This window comes from Malania oleifera, chromosome 11 (genome assembly GCF_029873635.1).
Source record: "Malania oleifera isolate guangnan ecotype guangnan chromosome 11, ASM2987363v1, whole genome shotgun sequence".
Classification (NCBI taxonomy): domain Eukaryota; kingdom Viridiplantae; phylum Streptophyta; class Magnoliopsida; order Santalales; family Ximeniaceae; genus Malania; species Malania oleifera.
The window spans coordinates 8,977,246-8,997,964 of record NC_080427.1 but is presented as its reverse complement, the minus strand read 5'-3'; the positions used below and the strand labels follow the sequence as shown (position 1 = coordinate 8,997,964).

At 36.8% G+C, this 20,719-nt stretch overlaps 1 protein-coding gene across 3 annotated transcripts; it reads right to left on the bottom strand.

Annotated features, from left to right (window-relative positions):
* Nucleotides 1-399: 399 nt before the first annotated feature.
* Nucleotides 400-20,211, bottom strand: LOC131167294 (threonine dehydratase 1 biosynthetic, chloroplastic-like). 3 transcript variants are annotated; one of them, XM_058126045.1, is made up of 4 exons: nucleotides 19,665-20,182; nucleotides 18,807-18,986; nucleotides 18,420-18,703; nucleotides 400-745 (listed from the first exon to the last, which is right to left on the bottom strand). In XM_058126045.1, exons 1-4 carry the CDS (start codon nucleotides 20,100-20,102, stop codon nucleotides 739-741), a joined length of 909 nt encoding a protein of 302 aa, XP_057982028.1. In that variant the 5' UTR covers nucleotides 20,103-20,182; the 3' UTR covers nucleotides 400-738. The 3 variants fall into 3 exon arrangements, with proteins under 3 accessions (XP_057982028.1, XP_057982027.1, XP_057982026.1); XM_058126044.1 differs by lacking the exon at nucleotides 400-745 and adding an exon at nucleotides 14,818-15,215 and having other exon boundaries at nucleotides 18,434-18,703; nucleotides 19,665-20,211; XM_058126043.1 differs by lacking the exon at nucleotides 400-745 and adding an exon at nucleotides 14,818-15,215 and having other exon boundaries at nucleotides 19,665-20,193.
* Between the last annotated feature and the right edge of the window lie 508 nt (nucleotides 20,212-20,719).

The following is a 20,719-nucleotide window of genomic DNA, read 5'->3' as shown; positions in this document are numbered from 1 at the left end:
ATAATTTTTTTTTTTAATGTGAAAAAGTTCTAATCATACAAAAAAATCACTAGTTACAAATGATTTGCATTTAATAATTAATTGAATAGTTCTAATTGTTATTGGTTGATTGGAAAAAATAAAATGTTCAATAAAAATTGGCCTTTGCTTTTGAACTCATTCAAATAATGTTATTTTTGTTCAAATTGTGCAATTTTGGCCAAAGTTAGCTTTACTTGTTTTAGTCAAATTCAATTCATACTTTGCAAGACAGTGAAGAAAAAAAAAAAGGGAGTTGATGGTTATTGTAAGTTAAATTTTTAGAAACGAGAACTTTTATTAGGGATGTCTTATTTTCTAATTTTAGAGATGTACAAAATTGTGGAAATGGATTTGGAGCAAATATGCATAGGGTACACATTTATGTAAATATAGAGCCTCTTACTCACAAAGAGATCCAAATATGTTTGCACATAAAATTTGAAGCATGCCAATTGCAAAAATATATTCATGTCCAGCCCAAAATTAGAAGATACAAGGGATATATTATAGGACAAAAGATAAAAATGTCCCTCGAGGTTTTACAAAGAGCTAAGGACCTCTTTCGAGTTTTTAAAAATCTCACAAGCTGGCCTAGAAAATTTAGAGTCGCTTCCATCATGGCCCAAGAGGAACCGATGTCAAACAGTTCTTGATAAAGCTTCTCTGCCCCTTTGGCATTCTTTGTAATCACCCAAATGCACTTCTTCATGGACTTGCTCAATGTCTGTAAGGGAGAGACCAAAAGGAATTACCTTTGAAAGCCTCACAAAACACAAAACCCATGAGGGAAAAAGAGGCAAATAGGAACAAGGGAAATTGAATCTTGCATGGGTCTACCAAAAGAAATTTTACAACCACCAAAAGTGTAATGACAAAAACTATTACAAGTCATTGCCTCTCAATGATGTCTTGTTAAAAAAAAAAAAAACTAATGGAAACTATTACAAGTCATTGCCTCTAGATGCTCAGTGGAAAACAAAAGAAGAAAGAAACCCAAATGCAAGCTAAATTCCCCATTTTAAAAACCTATAGAGAATCAGCTCATATATTGGTTAGCAACAATAAAGAACAAATGTGTTAGCTGAAAAGGAATTTAAAAGCCAATTGCAAATTGCACTCCACCTACTACTTAAAAATCCACCATCTCCACACCCAAGAAGGCCTAACAACAAGAGGGCATACTTCAGATACACATGAGCTAAACGCAGACTAGCGTTTTGCCCACATAGGAATGAATGTGTATTCTTTCTCTTCAACCAATTTACACAAGATCTGGTAATTTCAAATCAAAGGTTCCGGGCACATCCAACATGTAGTTGTAATCTTCTGGCCAGCTTGGTTTTAAGAAATCCAAACTATAATCCATGCATGATGATGCTTCCTGATCCATGTTATCAAGAAACTCACGCAATTTCACATCTAGAATCTACAACTAGAATAAAAAATCTGATGGTTTTCCAGTCTGCAATTGACTATACTAAGAGTCCATTGATTGTTCAACATCATAGTTCAAATTGCATCCCAATGTTGAGTTGCACAGGTGACTAGGATCCATAGTATTGAATAAATCATCAACATTGAACAACTATTCCTCGAAGTAATCTGACATAAAATTCAGTCCACCAATATCAAGGGCCATGTATGGTCATTTGCTACAGGACTATACACGACCCTTGATATTGGTGGACTGGATTTTTTGTGGGATTACTTTGAGAAAGAGTTGTTCAATGTTGATGATTTATTCAATACTATGGATCCTAGTCACTTGTGCAACTCAACATTGGGATGTAATTTGAGCTATGATGCTAAACAATCAACGGATTCTCAGTATAGTCAATTGCAGATTGGAAAACCATCGAATTTTTTATTCTAGTTGCAGATTCCAAATTTGAAATTGTTTGGGTGTCTTGATAACATGGATCAGGAAGCATCATCATGTGTGAATTATAGTTTGGATTTCTTGAAACCGAGCTGGCCAGAAGATTACAACTACATATTGGACGTGGGAGGAACAAAATCCATACCCACAACCCTGTCCTTGGCTTCTGACTTAACTGAAGTCATTTGTGAGCTAGCAGATGGTATTGCATGAACTTGTGATTCACTCATCCCCTCTTCAAGCTTGTTCTTCAGTGAAACAAGATTCACTTTTAAATCCTCAGTGGCTGATATGTCTGAAGAGCCAAATGTCACATTAGAATCACAGCTTGATGTAGATGTCGAGTAAGTATTGTCCTTCACTGAAGCATTATTTGAAAGATTTAGCTGGGCTACAAGACCGTACATGGCCCTTGCAGTCTCGTCATATGCCATCGCAACTTCGAATGGTGTTGGGAATGTACCAAGCCAAAGTCTTCTACCCTTGTTTGGCGCTTGAATCTCTACGACCCACTTACCCCATGTCCTCTGCCTTACACCTTTATAGTTACAATGCGAGTTCTCCGATCAACTCTAACCCCTCATGCATCCCTTTTTTGACCCTTTAGTAGGAACTTTGCAGACTGGTTTTCCCTCATCATTAGAAGAATCGAGTTGATTGTTGTACTCCTTCCACTCTGCAATTTTATTAGCTATAGATAAAGATTCATCTCGCTTGGCTTGTGACCTTTCCTTCCTAGAGCAGTTGAAGAAAGCCATTTTAGAATTTGGATAGTTGTAACCCATATTCACAATTATGCCCCAATGTTTTGAAATATTAATACCACAAAGTAACACCCTTTAGAGAACATACAAAATTTTTGCAAAAAATAAATTGAAGTTCTTCACACTGCTTTAAATTCAACCAGGATGTAACACTAGAAAAAAACTATTGACAATCAACTTAGAAAGACTACTATTGTTTTATGTGTTTCGGGTAGGAAGTGACGCCACCTTTGGTGTGTCCACCTCTTAAATCCCAATCTTCCCCATTAGGCTTCAAAAGGCTTCCCTCTCCGGTCTTGTGTACCCAAAAACAGATGGCCGAGTGACTCATTTAGTGATTTATTCATCTTTCAATTTGTTTGGGAAGTGGGAAAATTGAGTTAGCTAAAGTTGTTCATTTTCTTTTCTTCTTCAAGAAATTCACTGAGAGAGAATATTTCATTTGTATTAGCGCAAGTAGTCTCATACAGGCTTTAAGAACAATTGAACTGTGACTATTTTGTATATTGATTGTTCTTTATCTAAAAATTGAAACTCATTTCCTAATTCTCTTTCCTAATCATTTTTCTGAAAAATATGAGGATAGAGAAATAGAGGAAGAATAAGACAACAAGAAGTGTACATCATCTCATTCTTTTGACATCTTCTTTCTCAACTCTTAATCATCCCAATCAAACATGGATCTCAATAGCAACTTAAAGAAATTAAACTCATTGCATCATAAAATCATTCAATTACAGATTAAGAAATGCACAAAAAATAAAATGACAACAAAAGACAGTAACTTATGACATAAAACAAATAGGAAAAAAATGCATATAAGTATCATTTTATCCAAGTATACGCATGTCCATATGTATGTGCTTTATTTTATGAATGTATGAGATGGTCTCATGCTATTTTATTGAATTTTTTTCTGGCAATTTCAAATTTCGAAAGCAATGAGTGACCAAAGACTACGGATCAAACACAAGAGCCCATACCCGTATTATAAAGTGACACTTTTGTTGTCATTTTATTTTTTAGTTATTTATTAATTTTTATAATTTATAATTTACACGAATGATTTTCTGATGCAATAAGTTTAATTTTTATAATTTTCTTTAGAGTTCCAAATTTTATTTTTTGCAGTTCTGATCATAAAATAAGAGATGATCATAAATTTTTTCTTGCACTCTTTAATCCCCTCCCCAAAACACAAACCCCCACCCCCTCCCCCCACCAAAAAAAGAAAAATAAAATGAGAGTTTAGATTCAAAGAACTTCAAACAGACAGTGAGGAAACCAAGTTTTCTTTTCCTTTTTCTTCAAAACCTTATGGTTGGAGCATGTCAATCTTTTCTTCAAGTTCTCCATGAAGAAAAGTAGTTTTCACATCTAACTGCTCTAGATATAAATCAAACACAACACACATAGCCAATACAGTTCTGATAGTAGTAAGTAACAACTGAAGAAAATATCTCGTTAAAATCAATACCTTCTTTCTGAGTATACCCTTTCACCACTAGTCTTGCACGATATCGCTCCACTTGATTGTTGTCATCTCGCTTGATCTTATAGACCCATTTATTTCCAATGGCTTTACATCCGTATGGTAATGGAACAAGCTCTCATGTATTGTTCCTGTACAAGGCTTTAATTTTTTCTTGCATTGTTGTCATCCACAAAGAAACATCATTGCTACTAATAGCCTCATGGAAAGTTGATGGCTCTCCATCTTCTATTAGAAGACAAGATGCAATATTGTTTGCCATGACATAATTTGAGTACCATGATGGTTTCTTTGTCTCACGTACGTAATGTCGAACTTCTATATCATTGGCCTCATTTGGTTTATGTTCCTCATGCTTTGGTGCAGCTTTAGAAGAATTTTTATTTTCTTCTATCTAAATAGTAGTAGTCATTTCTAGAGTGTTGTTGTTTTCTTTATTTTACAGTTCATTTTCTACAAATATCACATCCCTGCAGACTACGACCTTGCAGGCAGTGGGATCCCACTGGCAATACCCCTTGACTCTGTCAGCAAAACCCAAAAATATGCATTTCTTGGACTTTGAGTCCAATTTAGTTCTTTCCTGGGTATTATACATTACATATATAGGACATCCAACAATGTGAAGAGAATAATACTAGGCTGGCTTACCGGTCCACATCTCCATTAGTGTCTTCAAACCAATTGTTGTTGACGGTGATCGATTTTTTACATAACAAGCGGTTCTGACTGCTTCAGCCCACAATGCCTTGACTAGATCTACAATCTTCAACATGACTTTGGTCCTCTCTAGTAGGATTCTATTCATCTACTCTGCTACGCCATTTTGTTAAGGTGTCTCTACAATAGTGAACTACCTTTGAATACGCTTTTACTTGCAAAATGAAATAAAATTGCCGTCTGTATATTCTCCTCCATTATCTGTCCTTAAACACTTTATTCTTTTTCCAAATTCAAGTTCCACCTACGCTTTGAATTCTTTAAATACTAGAAACACATCAAACCTCTTCTTAATTGGAAATACTCATAATCTCTTGGAATAGTCATCAATAAATAACACAAAATAATTTGCTCCTCCTAGGGATGCAAGAAGTGATTCCCAAACATCCAAGTGAATTAATTCTAAAATGTGTTTGCTTCTAGCAGTAGATCCATCAAATTTTAATTTATGCTACTTACTTGTAACACAGTGTTCATAGGAAGGTAAACTTACTAATTTGAGCCTAGGAAGAAGATTACGTTATGAAAGAATCTTCAAACCACATTCGGACATGTGGCCAAGTCTGCGATGTCACATTATCGTTGATTCTTCCTAGGTTGATGCAACTGATGTGTCTCCCTATTGTATAGTATTTCCCAACAGTGTGTATAGATTTGTCATGATCTGTTCTGCCTTCATCACTACAAGCACGCCTTTGATAACCTTCAAGATCCCTTTTTCAATATGGGTCTTGTAGCCGAGGTCATCCAACTGTCCAAGAGACAGAAAATTTTTCTTCAATCCCTTCACCTGTCGTACCCCTTGAACAGTGGGAATCGTACCGTTGTACATATTTAATTTAATAATACCGACACCAGTGATCTCTAAGGCATGATCATTACCCATGAACACAGAACTGCTTGAAACATGTTCATATGAGTGGAACCAGTCTTGGCGAGAGGTCAATATGCTAGGTTGCTCCTAAATCCATGATCCATATATCAGTGAGTTTCTTACCACCTTTAGAGATAGTTTTCACTTCGCTGTATAGGATTTCACCATCACTGGAGGTGCTCGCAGCGCATCCTTGAGAAGTGTTCTCCTCAGGAGCTTTCCCTACATTCTTCTTCTTATGCCAACAATCCTTCAAGATGTGCTCCCTTTTACCACAATTGTAGCATTTAAAATTCTTCTTACTCCTTGACTTTGATCTACCATGATTATGACTCCCATTAGAGGCACGTTCTGGTTGATCTTCCTTTTGTCATTGGTAGTGCCTCAACTTGTTGAGAACATAAAATGATCTTTAGGGGAGGTGAGTGTTCATCAACTTGTAAAACTCATTAGCTATTGTAAGCGTGTTTAGCCTACTTGCCTCCCTCGCTAGACATATGTTATTAATGGAGGTGTTGATGCTTCAATGTTTAGTGCTTGTGTGTTATTGCTTTCATAAGTTGCTCATTGCTTCCACTTATATTTACTTGAATGAAAATGAAAGTGTTCTGTTGGTGAATTGTGGTAAACGTTAGGCTGGCTAGTTAAACAAGGATACTTTAGTTAGCGCCGCACGGTCCTTTCACAAAGGTGTGAAATATTCGGCCCATGACACCTAGTGTTAGAGCTCAGTTATTTGCTACTTGATTTCAATTGCCTTCGTTGTTGGGTTGGTAGAGCTTTGGTAAATGACAATGTTGACCAATACCCAAAGAATTGATGTGCTAGAAGCACAAGCCGAGACGACAACCAACAATGTGGCCGTAGAGATGGACCAATTGGTGATAATACCACTTCGTCCAAAGAAAGTGGCATGGGTGAAAACAACGGAAAGTCTTTCAAGAAGGGCAAACCCAAAAGTGGGGGAGCCGACAATAAGGCGTCAACTTCAAAAGAAGCTTCATTGTCACAAGGTGCACACCCAATGGAAAGGATAAAATTTCATGCTATTTATGTCAAGACCCTCACAGCATTGTTGAATGCTGTCACAAGTTATCACCAAATGCCTTACAAGGTTCCATCGTGGAGCGGGCATTAGAGAATGATGAGGAAGAGGATACCTCGAGGATGGGTGCAATGTGGCTAGTGAACGCATTAGAAAAGCACAAGAAAGCACCTAAAGTTACACAAGTGGAAGGATTGATGTTTGTGGACTTGAGCATCAATAGGAAAATTACCCGTGCTATGGTGGATACCGAGGCTACCCATAATTTTGTTTCACAGGCAGAAGCAGGGAGACTCAATTTATCCTAGGAGAAGGATTCAAAACGCATGAAAGCGATGAATTCTGTAGCCAAATCTACTCTGAAAGTGAAAGTAGCCAAGCAAGTGATTGTGAATCTTAAGCAGCAGGCAAGTCATGTGAATTTCACAATGATGTCATTGGATTACTTCCAAGTCATTTTAGGAATGAAATTCCTAAGAAAGACTTAGGCAGTGTCCATGCCTTTTGTTATGCAACTGAAGAAGGGATTGAGAAGGGGTGAATAGAGACGTATCTCACCACAGAGGTGGTAGAAGAAGAAATAGATCAAGAGCTAGTACCTAAACAGGGTCAACTCGACTCATTTATTAAACTAGTCAGACTGGTTTGGGTCGGGTACCCGTCAGGTGACCCGTTTATCTTACTATATATATATATAATAAAACCTAAACCTACCTGTGTTGACCCTGTCCCTGCTACCCACGCCCAGCCGCAGCTGCAAGCTTGCAGCGACAATACCCCCCATGCTACTCTCAGACTTTGGCGACGGCAATCAGCACTTTAACCCGTTTGGCGATGACAATCAGGAACTTCAGCAGCCCAAACCCTCTTCACCAGAGAGAGATGAGATGGGGGCTTTGCCCAAGGGCTGAGGTTGGGAGCAGGAGAGGCCCTTGTTCGCGATACGAGACCAGAGGACAGTATCGTCGCCTATGATGTTCTAAGGTGAATGAAATCAAACCGTACACGTGGCTAGATAGTGTCGGGCTGGAGCTGAACCCAATTTGAGCCAAAATCGCAAAAGGCACCGAGCACTTGTTCGCGGTACAACATGATCAAATCAAATCAGCACTGTTCGGCGATGACAATCGGCATTGAACCCCTTTTAACTTTTTTTTTTACTGTATCACTGTAACTTTTTCTTCTTTTGCTTGATTGGATTTTCTTCCCAATTTGATTATAACCACTACTTTTCACCTTTATATATTTCTTCGGCCCCAAGTTGGCTTTTGATTTTAGTTATTATTTATCATTGTTATTTTGCTCATGGAAAAATGTGTTTCTTGATATCTTTATATATTCTGCAAATTGTTTGGTGATGTGGGGAATGTTCGTTTAACTTTGTGTTTGGAACGACAAAGAGATTTAAGTGGTTCATGTATTCTCTTTCATTCTTGTTGAGTATATAGAAATTGTTGCTCTAGAGTTTTTACCGCTAGTGCTTTTTTGGTTGGAATAGGAATTTTTGTGTTGATTTGTGTGGCTAAAATTTGGGGTTTGGGTATTTGATTAGCTTTCTTACCTTTTCAAATTTGTAATCATCACTTCTCTCTTTTTGCTAATTGTTTCCGAAAAAGGGCTTTATACTTTGGATTACTGAACTAGTGAGAAAAATTGTGGTGTTAAAATTTGGAGCATGGTTAGTTTATCGGTTTTTTTATACTTATATTAATATATTGTTTTTTTTTTTGTTAATGTCCTTGTTTTTTTTTTTTTTTGTGTGATTGTAAGTATCTGTTTTTATTATGAGCATGTTTGCGTGGTGGTTTCAAACTAGCAACCCGTTTATTAAATGGGCAGGTTTAGGTTTACATATTAGTTGTCCATTAATAAACGGATCAACCCAAACCCAAACCCAAACCCAAACCCAAACCTACTTATGACCCGCCCAAACCCTGCCCTTTAACCTGTTTTGCCACCCCTAATGACCATCCAAGCAGTGTTGGATGAGTACAAGGAGGTGATGCCAAATAAGCTGCCTCACAACTTGGCTCTATAACAGGGTGTGGTGTATGAGATCAAGTTGTTCCCATGAGTGAAACCACCTGCTAAGGGGTCATATCGGATGACACCTCTAGAGCTAGCAAAGTTGAGAAGACAACTTGATGATTTGTTGGAAAAGGGATATATTTGACCTTCCAAAGCACCATTTAGAGCACCAGTGTTGTTTCAGAAGAAACATAATGAAAACATGCGGATACGTGTAGACTACCGTGCGCTCAATAAGGTGACAATGCGCAACAAGTATCCTATTTCATTGATTGTCAATATGTTTGATTAGCTGAGTCATGCCAAGTACTTCACTAAACTTGACTTGAGGCCGGGCTACAATCAGGTGAGAATAGCTTATCGAAATGAGCCGAAGACAACTTGTCTGACGCAGTATGAGGCATATGAATTCTTGGTGATGCCATTTGGGTTGACAAATGCGCTTGCGAATTTGGTACCTTGATGAACCAAGTATATTGGGAGTATCTTAACAAGTTTGTCGTAATGTACCAAGATGATATTATTGTCTATAATGCTACTTTGGAGGAACATAAAAAGCATCTACGAAAGATGTTTGACAGGCTGAAGGAAATCCATATATAAAGAAAGACAAGTGTTCTTTTGCTCAACGAAGCATCAAATTCCTTGATCATGTGATTGAACAAGGTTATATCAGGATGGATATGGAGAAGGTGAGAGTTATTCAAGAATGGAAGATCCCAATGACGATGAAGGAGCTACATTCCTTTCTTGGTTTTACCAACTATTACAGGAAGTTCGTAGAGGGGTACTTGAGGAGAACTACTCCTTTGAAAAAACTACTAAAGAATGGTTAAAGATGGAATTGGATAGAGAAGTGTCAGGGAGCCTTTGATGACTTTAATGATGTCATGATGAGAGATCCAATACTTGCTTTTATGGACATCATGAAACCCTTCAAGGTACACACAAATGCATCAGACTACGCCCTTGGAGAAGTCTAGTTACAATAGGTAAAAGTTGCGCATGAGAGTCGTAAAGCTTAATGAAGTGGAACGGAAGTACACTGCTTAATAGAAAAAGATGCTAGTGGTGATCCATTGTCCCTGCATGTGGAGGCACTATCTACTTGGGTCAAGGTTCATTGTTAAAACGGATAACTCGAGTGTTAGCCACTTCTTCACACAACCAAAGTTGTCACCCAAGAAAGGTCGATGGCAGGAATGCTTGGCAAAATTTGATTTCTCATTTAAGTTAAAGGCAGGACGCAGGACGGATGAGCCAAGTTGCTGATGCCTTGAGCAAAAAGGCCGGGCTAGTGCCCTTACAGGTGGTAACACACTTGACGCTAAGTACCATTACCACAATGATGTGGGAGCGCATCAAGGTGAATTTAGCCAAAGATCCAGTTACGCAGAATCTCATGAAGCTAATAAAAAAGGGAAAACACGTCAGTTCTGGATGGAAGGCAGATTGCTAATGACCCATGGCAATCGACTCTTTGTGCCATGAGCTAGAGATCTTAGGAAGGCACTATTGAGAGAGTGTCTTGATACCACGTGGGCTAGACATCCAAGATGGCAACACACTTTGGCATTACTAAAGTAGAGGTACAACTGGCCAAACATGCATGATAATGTGGTTGATTGTACCCGAACTTGTCTCACTTACCAACAAGACAAAGTGGAGCAGAAGAAGATTGCAGGGCTATTGGAGCCCCTACTAGTACCATCTAAACTATAGGAAAGCGTCTTATTGAACTTCATCACCAACCTGCCCAGAGTGGGAGATGCAAGGTCTATAATTGTGGTTATAGACAGGTTTTAGAAGTATGGTACGTTTATACCTGCATCGAAGTATTGTTCCACAGAGGAGACAGCATAACTATTCTTCAACCATATTGTGAAGTATTGAGTTGTTTTCCAAGATATTATCAATGACCAAGACTTAAGATTCACTAGCAACTTCTGGACAGAACTTTTCAAAATCCTCGAGTCATAGCTTGACATCTCTTTGAGCTACCATCCACAAACAGACGGACAGACATAGAGATTCACTGGCAACTAGAAGTGTACTTGCACTATTTCTTCAACGCCAATCAAAAGAATTAGGTGCAATTACTTGATGTCGCTCAATTATGTTTCAATGCCTCAAAAAGCTTAACAACTAACAAAAATTCATTTGATCTTATTACAGGCCAACAGTCATTGTTACCTTAGAAAATGGACGAGTTGTACAAAGGAAAGAGTCCAAGAGCATACATTTTCATTAAAGAATGGAGAAAGAATGTTGAGATCGCCCGAACTTGACTAAGTGGGCAGATCAGGAGAGAAGACTGTATCGCTTCAACGTGAGTGACTTGGTTCTTAGTAAGCTCAATCTTGAACAGATCAGGTCACTATAAGGACGAGATAGGAGACTACTTCATAAATATGAAGGACTAGTCCCTATATTGGCCAAAGTCGAGAAGGTCTCTTAAAGAATTAACCCTCCAACTTGGATGAAAGTGCATCTTGTGTTTTACGTTAGCTGCCTCAGGCCGTCAACGCTGACACCGAAGATCCAAGCAATCAACCAGAGCAGAATTGAAGACAGTGAAACTCAACAGACAAGAAGTTGAAGACATCCTAATAGATAAAAAGTTCACATCCTCAATGAAGAAGCAATAGGAGTTTTTAGTGAAGTAGAAAGGCCTTGGCAACGAAGAAATCAGTTGGGCTTTTGTGGAAGACATGCAACAGTTTGTGGACAAATTACCTAGCATCAAAGTCTACAAAGATGTTGACTGCATAAGTGGGGGAGTATCACGAGCCGAGCTTGTTTAGGGTATTATACTTACCTATGATTGCTTGTCGTGTGCATTTGGGATGAGTTTCCATCATGTAAATACTAGTGTAAAGTTATTTTTGAGAGAGTTTTTTTCCTAGGCTAAAAAGGGAGTATGACTCCTCCTTAGTCCTATTGATGTTTCCTAGTGCCAAAGTGAGAATAGCATACAAAACTCTTTAGGGGAGGGTGAGTGTTCATCAACTTGTAAAACTCTCTAGCTATTATAAACGTATTTAGCCTACTTATCTCCCTCGCTAGACACCCATTCTTAATGAAGGTGTTGATAATGAATTACATTGCTTCAATATTTACTGTTTGCGTGTCATTACTTTCATAAGTTGCTTATTTCTTCCGCTTATATTCGCTTGAATGACAATGAAAGTGGTATGTTGGTGAATTGTAATAAACGCTAGGCTGGCTAGTTAAACAAGAGTGCTTTAACTAGCACCACACAGTCTTTTCACAAAGGTGTGAAATATCTAGCCCATGACACCAAGCACTAGCTGCAGCATGTTTGTTACTATGCTAGGTAGCAAGGTTGCCACACCAACACGTTTAGTACCCAAAAATCGATTTCTTCAATTGAAATTAGCCCAATTGACGCGAAAGTTACTACACAAGATTAAGGCTTCTATTACACTTCAACACTGACAATTTACTCCCAGAGCTTTTTAGGTAATAAAGGATCCTACACAACATCCTAGTGTCTCTGCTAAGGATTCTCCACAAACAAATGAACCACCCCCACCACAAAGGATTTAGGTTTAAATTTTGGTTCATCATCCCTAGACTTTAGATTTGGATACAAGAGTTTGAGTTGGTTTAGAAACCAACTCCCAACAAAGTGATTTCATCGAGCAAGACTAAAGTATATTTCCACTCCAACAAGCTTTTTTTTTTTTTGGGTAAAAGAGGGCGGCACCTCCTAACTTAATTAGAAAACACCTCACTCATGGCGGAAGAATACCGTGGTTCCAATCTTGAGACTTTAGGACAACAAAAGCAAACTTCAAGACCCTAAAACTAACTAAACCAAACCAAAAAAGCCAAAGACCAGCAACCACTAAAACTAAGAACTAAACAACTATAAGTAGAAAACAAACAAAACTCCAGAAGATAACATAAACCATCATGAGCGCAAAGAAGGAAAACCTAACAAATCCAATCGAATCACTCCAACAAGGTTAATTCCTTAATTCTAACAACTTCAATATCAAGAAAATAATGAAAGTTACCCACCCAAGTGTTTGTTTTCAACATTCTTCTTAAAACAGCACATCTACAAATGCTCAAGAATCAATGCCGATAATTAAAACTACCGCAAAATATACGTCAAATGTACCCCACTTTTTATTCAAAATGTGTTGTTACACTCCTTTCAAGGCACGATGTACTCGCTCCTCAATATATAGAAGAGTCGAGTGTCATCAAGGTATGAAATCTCAACTTCTACTAAATTTTTAAGGCTTCAAAAGTAAGAAAATTCCAATGCCAATTCCAATTCCAATTTCAATTTCAATTTTATTTTTAGAAGAAAGAAGGAAACCAATATTAAGGCATGGAAATTTTTATGGAAACTTAGCAATCATTAACAAACATAATACCGCAAGATTTAAAATTAAATTAATGTAAATGAAATATATCAATAACGGGTCTGTGGTGTAAAAGAGGCAACAATAAATGAAATTCATAAATCAACTAAAGTTAAATACAACTTATTATCAGCTACAATCAAATACTACTCATTTACACAAGAAAGGTTGGACAGACTGTAGCAACTAATATCAAAGTTCAATTTTGCAAAACAATTGAAAAGTCAAATAGTTATAGTTCATGTTAATCTTTATTTTAATATAGATGAAGATTTATTAAGGAGGCGGTCGTTTGATATGAGCAGCCTCTAAACAGAGGCAAATAGGCAGTGTTTGAATCAGTTCACTAAATAAGTGATCGGTTAGACATGATAGTATTTGATGGCAGCTCTAAATTTTCTTAAAATTTATCTAACTGAATCGTACTTAAAAACATGTCTAATTCATTAAGAGGAAAATCTAAAGGCCAATTTTCTAGTTTTATCCCTTATGAAAAAATGAAAATGACAAAAAATTCAGCATCCAATGGGTTAAAATTAAAAAATAATTTTTATCTTTTATCTAACAAATTATATTATATTTACTTATAATTATTAATTAAATATATGACAAGAAAATACTGTTTATATTAGAATTAAAACTTTGTTTTATGAAACTACTTGCTAATTTCATCAAAATATTTATGTTCTTGAGAGTTGAGAAGGTTAAAATTATTAAAACACGCACACACACATATTTCGATATTAGACAGGACTTAGATTCAATGATTAGTTCAAATTCAATTCAAAACTGGTTCACAAAATCATATTTCGACAATAGGTTCAAGTTTAATTCAAAACTAGTTCAAAAAATCAATTTCAAGGAAATTTTAATTTCATAATCAAATTTCAAAGAATTAGATCTCAATAAATTTTGGATGATTTGTGAAAATTTTGATGGAAATTATGTAAGATAGAAATTGACTATCATTTGATTTTGAGGGTGGTGGAAAGCGAAAATTCCATCGAAAGTTTCGACTATTTCATGGAAATTTAAGACCATGGGTGTCATCTACTTTAAAATCACCATCAGCAAATGATTTGTGGGCTTGGAGATCTGAACAACAATCACCAGCATGACTTTCCTTCCTGTGAGCAAAGCAAACCCAAGTACCACCACAACCAGCACCACCTCAGCCAAACCTCCTCAGTCTTTCCCACAGCCAAAGGTAGCACCAATCATAACTGAATTGTCCTTGGAAAAGCTTGAGAGGAGCTAGATCCATCTTAGGTGATCCTCTGGATTCTAGCATACACTTCATTCGTAGAAAGAATGAATTTTCTCCAAGTCCAATAAAGTTCTGATCATTGAAGCTCAGGACTTAACTAAGACAAATTAGAAGCCAAAAACTGTTCTGATGCTTCCCAAGCATCCCAATTCAGAACTTATTTCATTAGTAGAGATTAAATCACCCCCCAAAAGCCCTTGTGCTTACAAATCTACTATCATGGACAAACTTGAAGAACTTCTCGTATGGGTCAAACATAACAATTTGATTCTTATCCTAAGAGGAACTTCTGCTGAGATCATCCAAGATGGGTTTGCAGTCCAGTAATAGCTGCAACTTTCCTTGGTTTCATACTATTCCACAACCACACATGAACAATATCCGTTTACTCCATTCATTGAGATGGAGCTTAATCTTGTCTCTTGCATTGATATACAGCCACATAGCCTCTGATCATGAAAGATAATTAGCATTTAGCAGAGCCAGCCACTTTTAGGGCTGCAATCTACATATCAACACTATTAGCTGAATCTTTATTGTTGAAGCCATAACAATACACTCAATACAAAAGATGAAGCACAAAATATACTGCCCAGTCACATAGCAAGGAAGGCAAGGAGAACCAAAGAGAGATGGCTGAGCAACCCAGCAACACAGCAAAATAGCAGCAGCACACGAGCACACAACCGTGTTCCAGAATTTCAAGAGGCAGCCACGACCAAATCCTAACAAGAATTGCAGATATAATTGGAGCCTTACAACGACCATGCAAAATAGAGCACAACACAATGAATAATTGCAGGCACTCAGAAACAAGACAAACAATATCTACACAAGCTGACAGCAGCTAGGAGCATGGAGGCACAAACATAGTGATTAAACTCAATTTGAAACCAACCACAGCAACTGATATAAGATTTCCGGCAACCAATCCAAGAATACAGCATCACCACATCACAACCACCCAGAGGAAACAGCAGTCTCCCAGTACGAGCATACAACTTCACATAAACAGACCCCGTAGGCCCATACAACACGCATAAGAGATGCACAAGGCTGAGAAGAAAAGGATAAGAAAACATAGACAACTCTGAAACCAGAAAAGAGGTTTCTAATAAGAGTCAAAAGGAGAAGAAAGGAAGAGAGGAAGAGAAAAGGCTACAACTAAGTCTGATTAAAAAGGTTTAGAGAAGTTTAGCAGTCTGATATCACGCTGTGAATCTGAGAAATCTGATTTAATAGCCAGGAAAACAGGAGACAAATGCATAAAAGAGAGAGGACAGTTAGGGAGAGCAAATATACAATCAGCTAGGAGAGAATTACTCTCCCAGACCAACCATGCTCTAAATAAAAGATTTCCATGGGACAAATATGCCCCTATAAATACAACTCTATGCTAAATGATCACTGCTATATATATATTGTCAAGCTCAATCATTTACAAAAAATGAAATTTTCCCATACAAGGTTTGTTTAAATAGGGTCCTCAATACTTGGGGGTTAGAAGAATCATATTGCCCAATCAGATCATGCATTGCAAGACTCTACTGATGGTATAAATAAATAAATTTAATGCATTTATATGCTATTTTCAAATATTACAAATATAATAAACCTAGAAAATAGGCTAGTAAGTGTTTGGGATTAAGAAAATAACAAGTCGCTCATATAGTAGAGCCCCCAACAAGAGATCAAGTGTTCAAATGGCACTCCTCAACCTATCCTAAACATTGACGTTGAAGTTTGTACCACTAAATCAACATCAATAAAAAAAAAAAAAAAAAAAATTGAGTCTATAATTTTATTAATATCATATATAAATCACTTCCTAAGGGTCTGTTTGCTATCATTTTTGTTTTCGTTGCCATACAATGAAGAAACAGGTTACAACAATACGTCTGTCTTTATAGCTAGCTTTCTACTTCTAATTTTCTGTTGTAAGTTTTCGCAAAATTTTAAAATTCAATTTGTCCAGAATTGAGTTTAGTTGATGAAATCATCCATTCTATACAAAATTTTTAATTAAAACTACAATAAAATTACCGAATGATTTTAAAATATAATTAAAATTAAACAAATCATAAAATTTTGAAAAAACAATAGAAGTCACTCAAAAAAATATTGTTTTGTCATTTTTCAGTAGTCATGTGCAATAGGATTGTTCTTGGAGCATTAAAAATTGAGTTAAAAATATAATAACTAAATAAAATTACCATAGTTAATTTCTATTTGTGAATGTAAAATTTTCCTAATTTATATTCTTTTGCATTTCTATAGTTTTAATCATATTTTCTAGTTGTTATTTGATTCAAGGATAAAGATGAACATGAGTTCGATTAGGTTTATACTAACTAAACAAGTTGCTAGTTCTTAGTTTTTAGTTTCTATTTCTAGTTTTCAGTTTTCATTTTTGGTTTTGTTTCCATGTGTAAATATTTTTAACGGTGATACCAAAAAGCCACTAAAATTTGCATTTATCCAAGTTATACAAAACATAGACCAAGCTTATATTAAATGAAATTCAACAAATATTTAAAAATATAGTGTATCCTAGGATCTTACAATCAATCCCTCTAATACCCTCGAATACAGCTGATCCTGTAACAATCCTACCAATTTGTGATTCTATAAAAGATTGGGTTTGTTTTGGTGAAGTATGACGATCCAGATCATGTGTTTAACAACCATGTCCCATACAAAAACGACATATTTGAGATTATTGATTATTTGGGCCACTAAGTCATTTAGAAAGCTGGAAACCTTACATATATGCAGATTTTCAAGAGATAAAAAAAGAGGACAAGAATAATCAGGTTTAGAGAAGGGGGAGAAATTGAGAGTCAATGAGGGGAAGTAAGCAAGAGAGTTATTTAAATTGTCAACTAATTTGAGAGTTGACAAGGGGGAGAAAGGAAGAGGGCAAGAGAATAGGCTACAAATAAGTCATATTAATCAGGTTCAGAGACATTTAGTGGTCTGATATCGTGTTGTGAATCCAGGAGATCTGATTCAATAGCTGAAAACAGAAGCAGCAGTGCTGGGGAGACAAGCCATAGAAAAGAAAGGAGAGAGTGCGAATATAATATCAGCTAGGGGAGAATTACTCCCGGACTGGCTGTGCTCAAAATAAATATTTGTGGACAAAAATTCCCATAAACCAGTAAAATAAGTACTACTCTATAGTCTATACTAAACTAACACAACTACATAGGACACCATCAAGCTGAAACATTCAGAAAATGAAATATTCCCATGCAAGGTTGTTAAAATAGGATCCTACATAGGATCAGTAGGAGGGGCAGCACGATCGGATCGTGGATTGTGAAATTCTACTAAAAATATAAATAAATATAAGAAATGCATTTGTATGCTATTTTTTATACAATTTAACATGATAAACCTAGAGAATTGCATAGCTCTCATATAGAAGAGAGATGAAGTGTTCAAACTATTGCATTCCTCAACCTAAACATTGATGTTCAATGTTTGTACCACTTAATCAAAATCAATATAAAAATAAATTGTTGAGTCTATAATGTCATTAATATTAGTTCAATCAAATAACTTTCTACCTTGTCCATTTCTTTGTACAAGTTATACAGGACAAAAACCAAGCCTATAGTGCAAGAAATTCAACAAAGGTTTAAAATATACTGTAGTACAGGATCTTACAATCCTATTAGGTGGTCCACCAATCCTGTCGATCCTATTACGATACTAATGTGATCCTAGAAATATGTAATTTTATCTAGGGTTCATGGTTTTGTTTGGGTAAAGTAGGACAATCCAGATTGTGATTTTAACAACCATGTTCCCATGCAGAAACAACATAATTGAGATTTGGGCCACTGGGTCATTTAAACAGCCGACAGCCTTAAATGCACACAACCTTACAGGACATTAATAATAAGGACAAGAATAATTCTTACTGCAACCAACAGACCTCTGGAGAAACCCTCTTTAGATAAGCAGCAATACCAGCAATTAATCCACCACCACCCACAGGAACAAAAATTGCATGCAACGGGCCTTGCATCTGTCGCACAATCTCCATCCCAATTGTTCCTTGCCCCGTGATGACATCTGGATGATCAAAGGGGGGAATGAATGTACGACCTTCTTCTTCAGCTCGTTTCTTAGCATATGCTTGTGCTTCATCATAAGAATCACCCACAAGAACAACAGTGGCACCCAACCTCTCAACTAACATCCACTGAAAAGTTTTATAAATAAAATTAACTATTTCAAGTAAGAGAAGGCGATCCATTTTACAATCAAAAATAAATAAAAGAAATTGCATCAAACAAAACTCAAACCTTAATTTCTGGTGTGGTAACAGGCATGGCAATAACAGCAGCACAACCAAGTCTCTGTGCAGATAAAGCTACCCCTTGGGCATGATTTCCGGCTGATGAGCATATAACCCCCCTTTCCAACTGTTCTCTAGGAAGCTTTGCCATCATATTATATGCTCCTCTAAATTTGAATGAGAAAACCTACAAACCCAATAATACAAAGTAGCTTACCTCATCTGAATACGAAAATTTCAACTTCGTCCAGCAGTTCAGTGCACTAATTTCTACATAAGCATATTATAGAAAACCAACCACATATTACGTTTTACATTACACCTCAAATAAATTTTTGTGTACAAAAGTGTAGAACTCCAGAAAAAGCCGTGGAGATCAAAACTTCAAAGTAAATTTTCTCCCGTGCAAATGAAAAAAAAAAACATAAAACAATACAACAACAAAAAACAAAAAAACAAAGATGATAAATTTACTGGTCTCCATAATGTTTGGGACCTAAATCAACCCAATCTCTGCCCCTGGAACTAAATCAAAGTCAAAGATTATATTCAAATGCTTCAAATTTTTTATGATATAACCATAAAAATAAAAGTCACTGGCTGCGAATCCATGAAATCGTAGATATCTTAAAACAGCCACCTTTCACTAAACATGTAAAGAGATATATTTTGATAATGAAATTCACGCAAGACAAAACTGAAAATTGGACACATTATTACAGATTATCCACAATCAAAAACAACAAATTCATCAAAATATAGATAAATAACTTAAAAAAAAAAAAAAAAAACCACTCGCATTCTATAACATAGAATGAAATTGGGGAATTTTTTTTCAATAAATAAAGAAATAAATAAAACTCACAGGCTGTAAATCCTCTCTTTTGAGCCAGACTTGAGCTTGCAACCGCTCGGAGAGCTTCGTCGCCAACTGCAAGGGCGACTCAATCGCCACGTCGCAGACCTTGGAGGAGAGAATGTTGGTCAGGCAGCCCATGGCGGTGAGCAACCCGTCGGCCACAATACGGTCCGTTATGCCACCGAGGCAACCAGAGGGGTACTGTAGGGAATCGGCGGAGGCCCTGAGAAGGGGAGGCGCGGGGGAGAGGAACTTCACGGGAGTGGCGGCGGAGGGTTTATGGGAGGTCTCGGCCGCTGATTTCGAAAATGTGGCAGTGACGACGAGTGGCGTGCAGAAGCTGCTCCTTTTCTTCCTTTTGGAAGCCTCATTGGAATGCTTTGAGAGTTCGGGGCGCAGGGGTAAGAAATGAGAAAGATTGAGACGGAGAGCCTCCATGGACATGGAGAGAGAGAGAGCGAGAGAGGGAGAGGGAGAGAGAGAGAGAGAGGCTGCAACGCGCTGCAGCAGAGAAAGGACAAACGGTGTTTGTTTACAGAGCAGGGGAGATGGGTGAAATACTTGAAGAAAACGACCTTCCAATACTCTGTGTTGCCATGTGGAGGTTTTCCCCATTTGAATATTATTTTATAATAAAATATTAAATAATACTTTGTTTGGAGAAAATTTTTCTAATTTAATCTTTACGTAACAGCGAGATTTGCCACGTGTAAGTATCGGTTTATTTCCCAAACAAATTTCGCTGGATGTTCCAATGAGATTTGTTTGTCACGCGTCAATATTGAGATCAATTAGTATGTTCACAAATTTCATTCAAAACTTTTATATACATAGAAGTGTCATTCACATATATATGTTGGGGAAAAATGAATAAATATTCCTAACTAAACACAAACAATGCAACGATGATATACAAATGGAAAAAAAAAAATCGATGCTATACAAATAAAATAAAAATAATTGATCCTATACATATGAAATAAACATAATCGATCTCCCATGTAGGAGCTAAGGAGGGGAATCTCTCCCAAACTCAAACCTGTAGTAACCGGAGTGGGCTA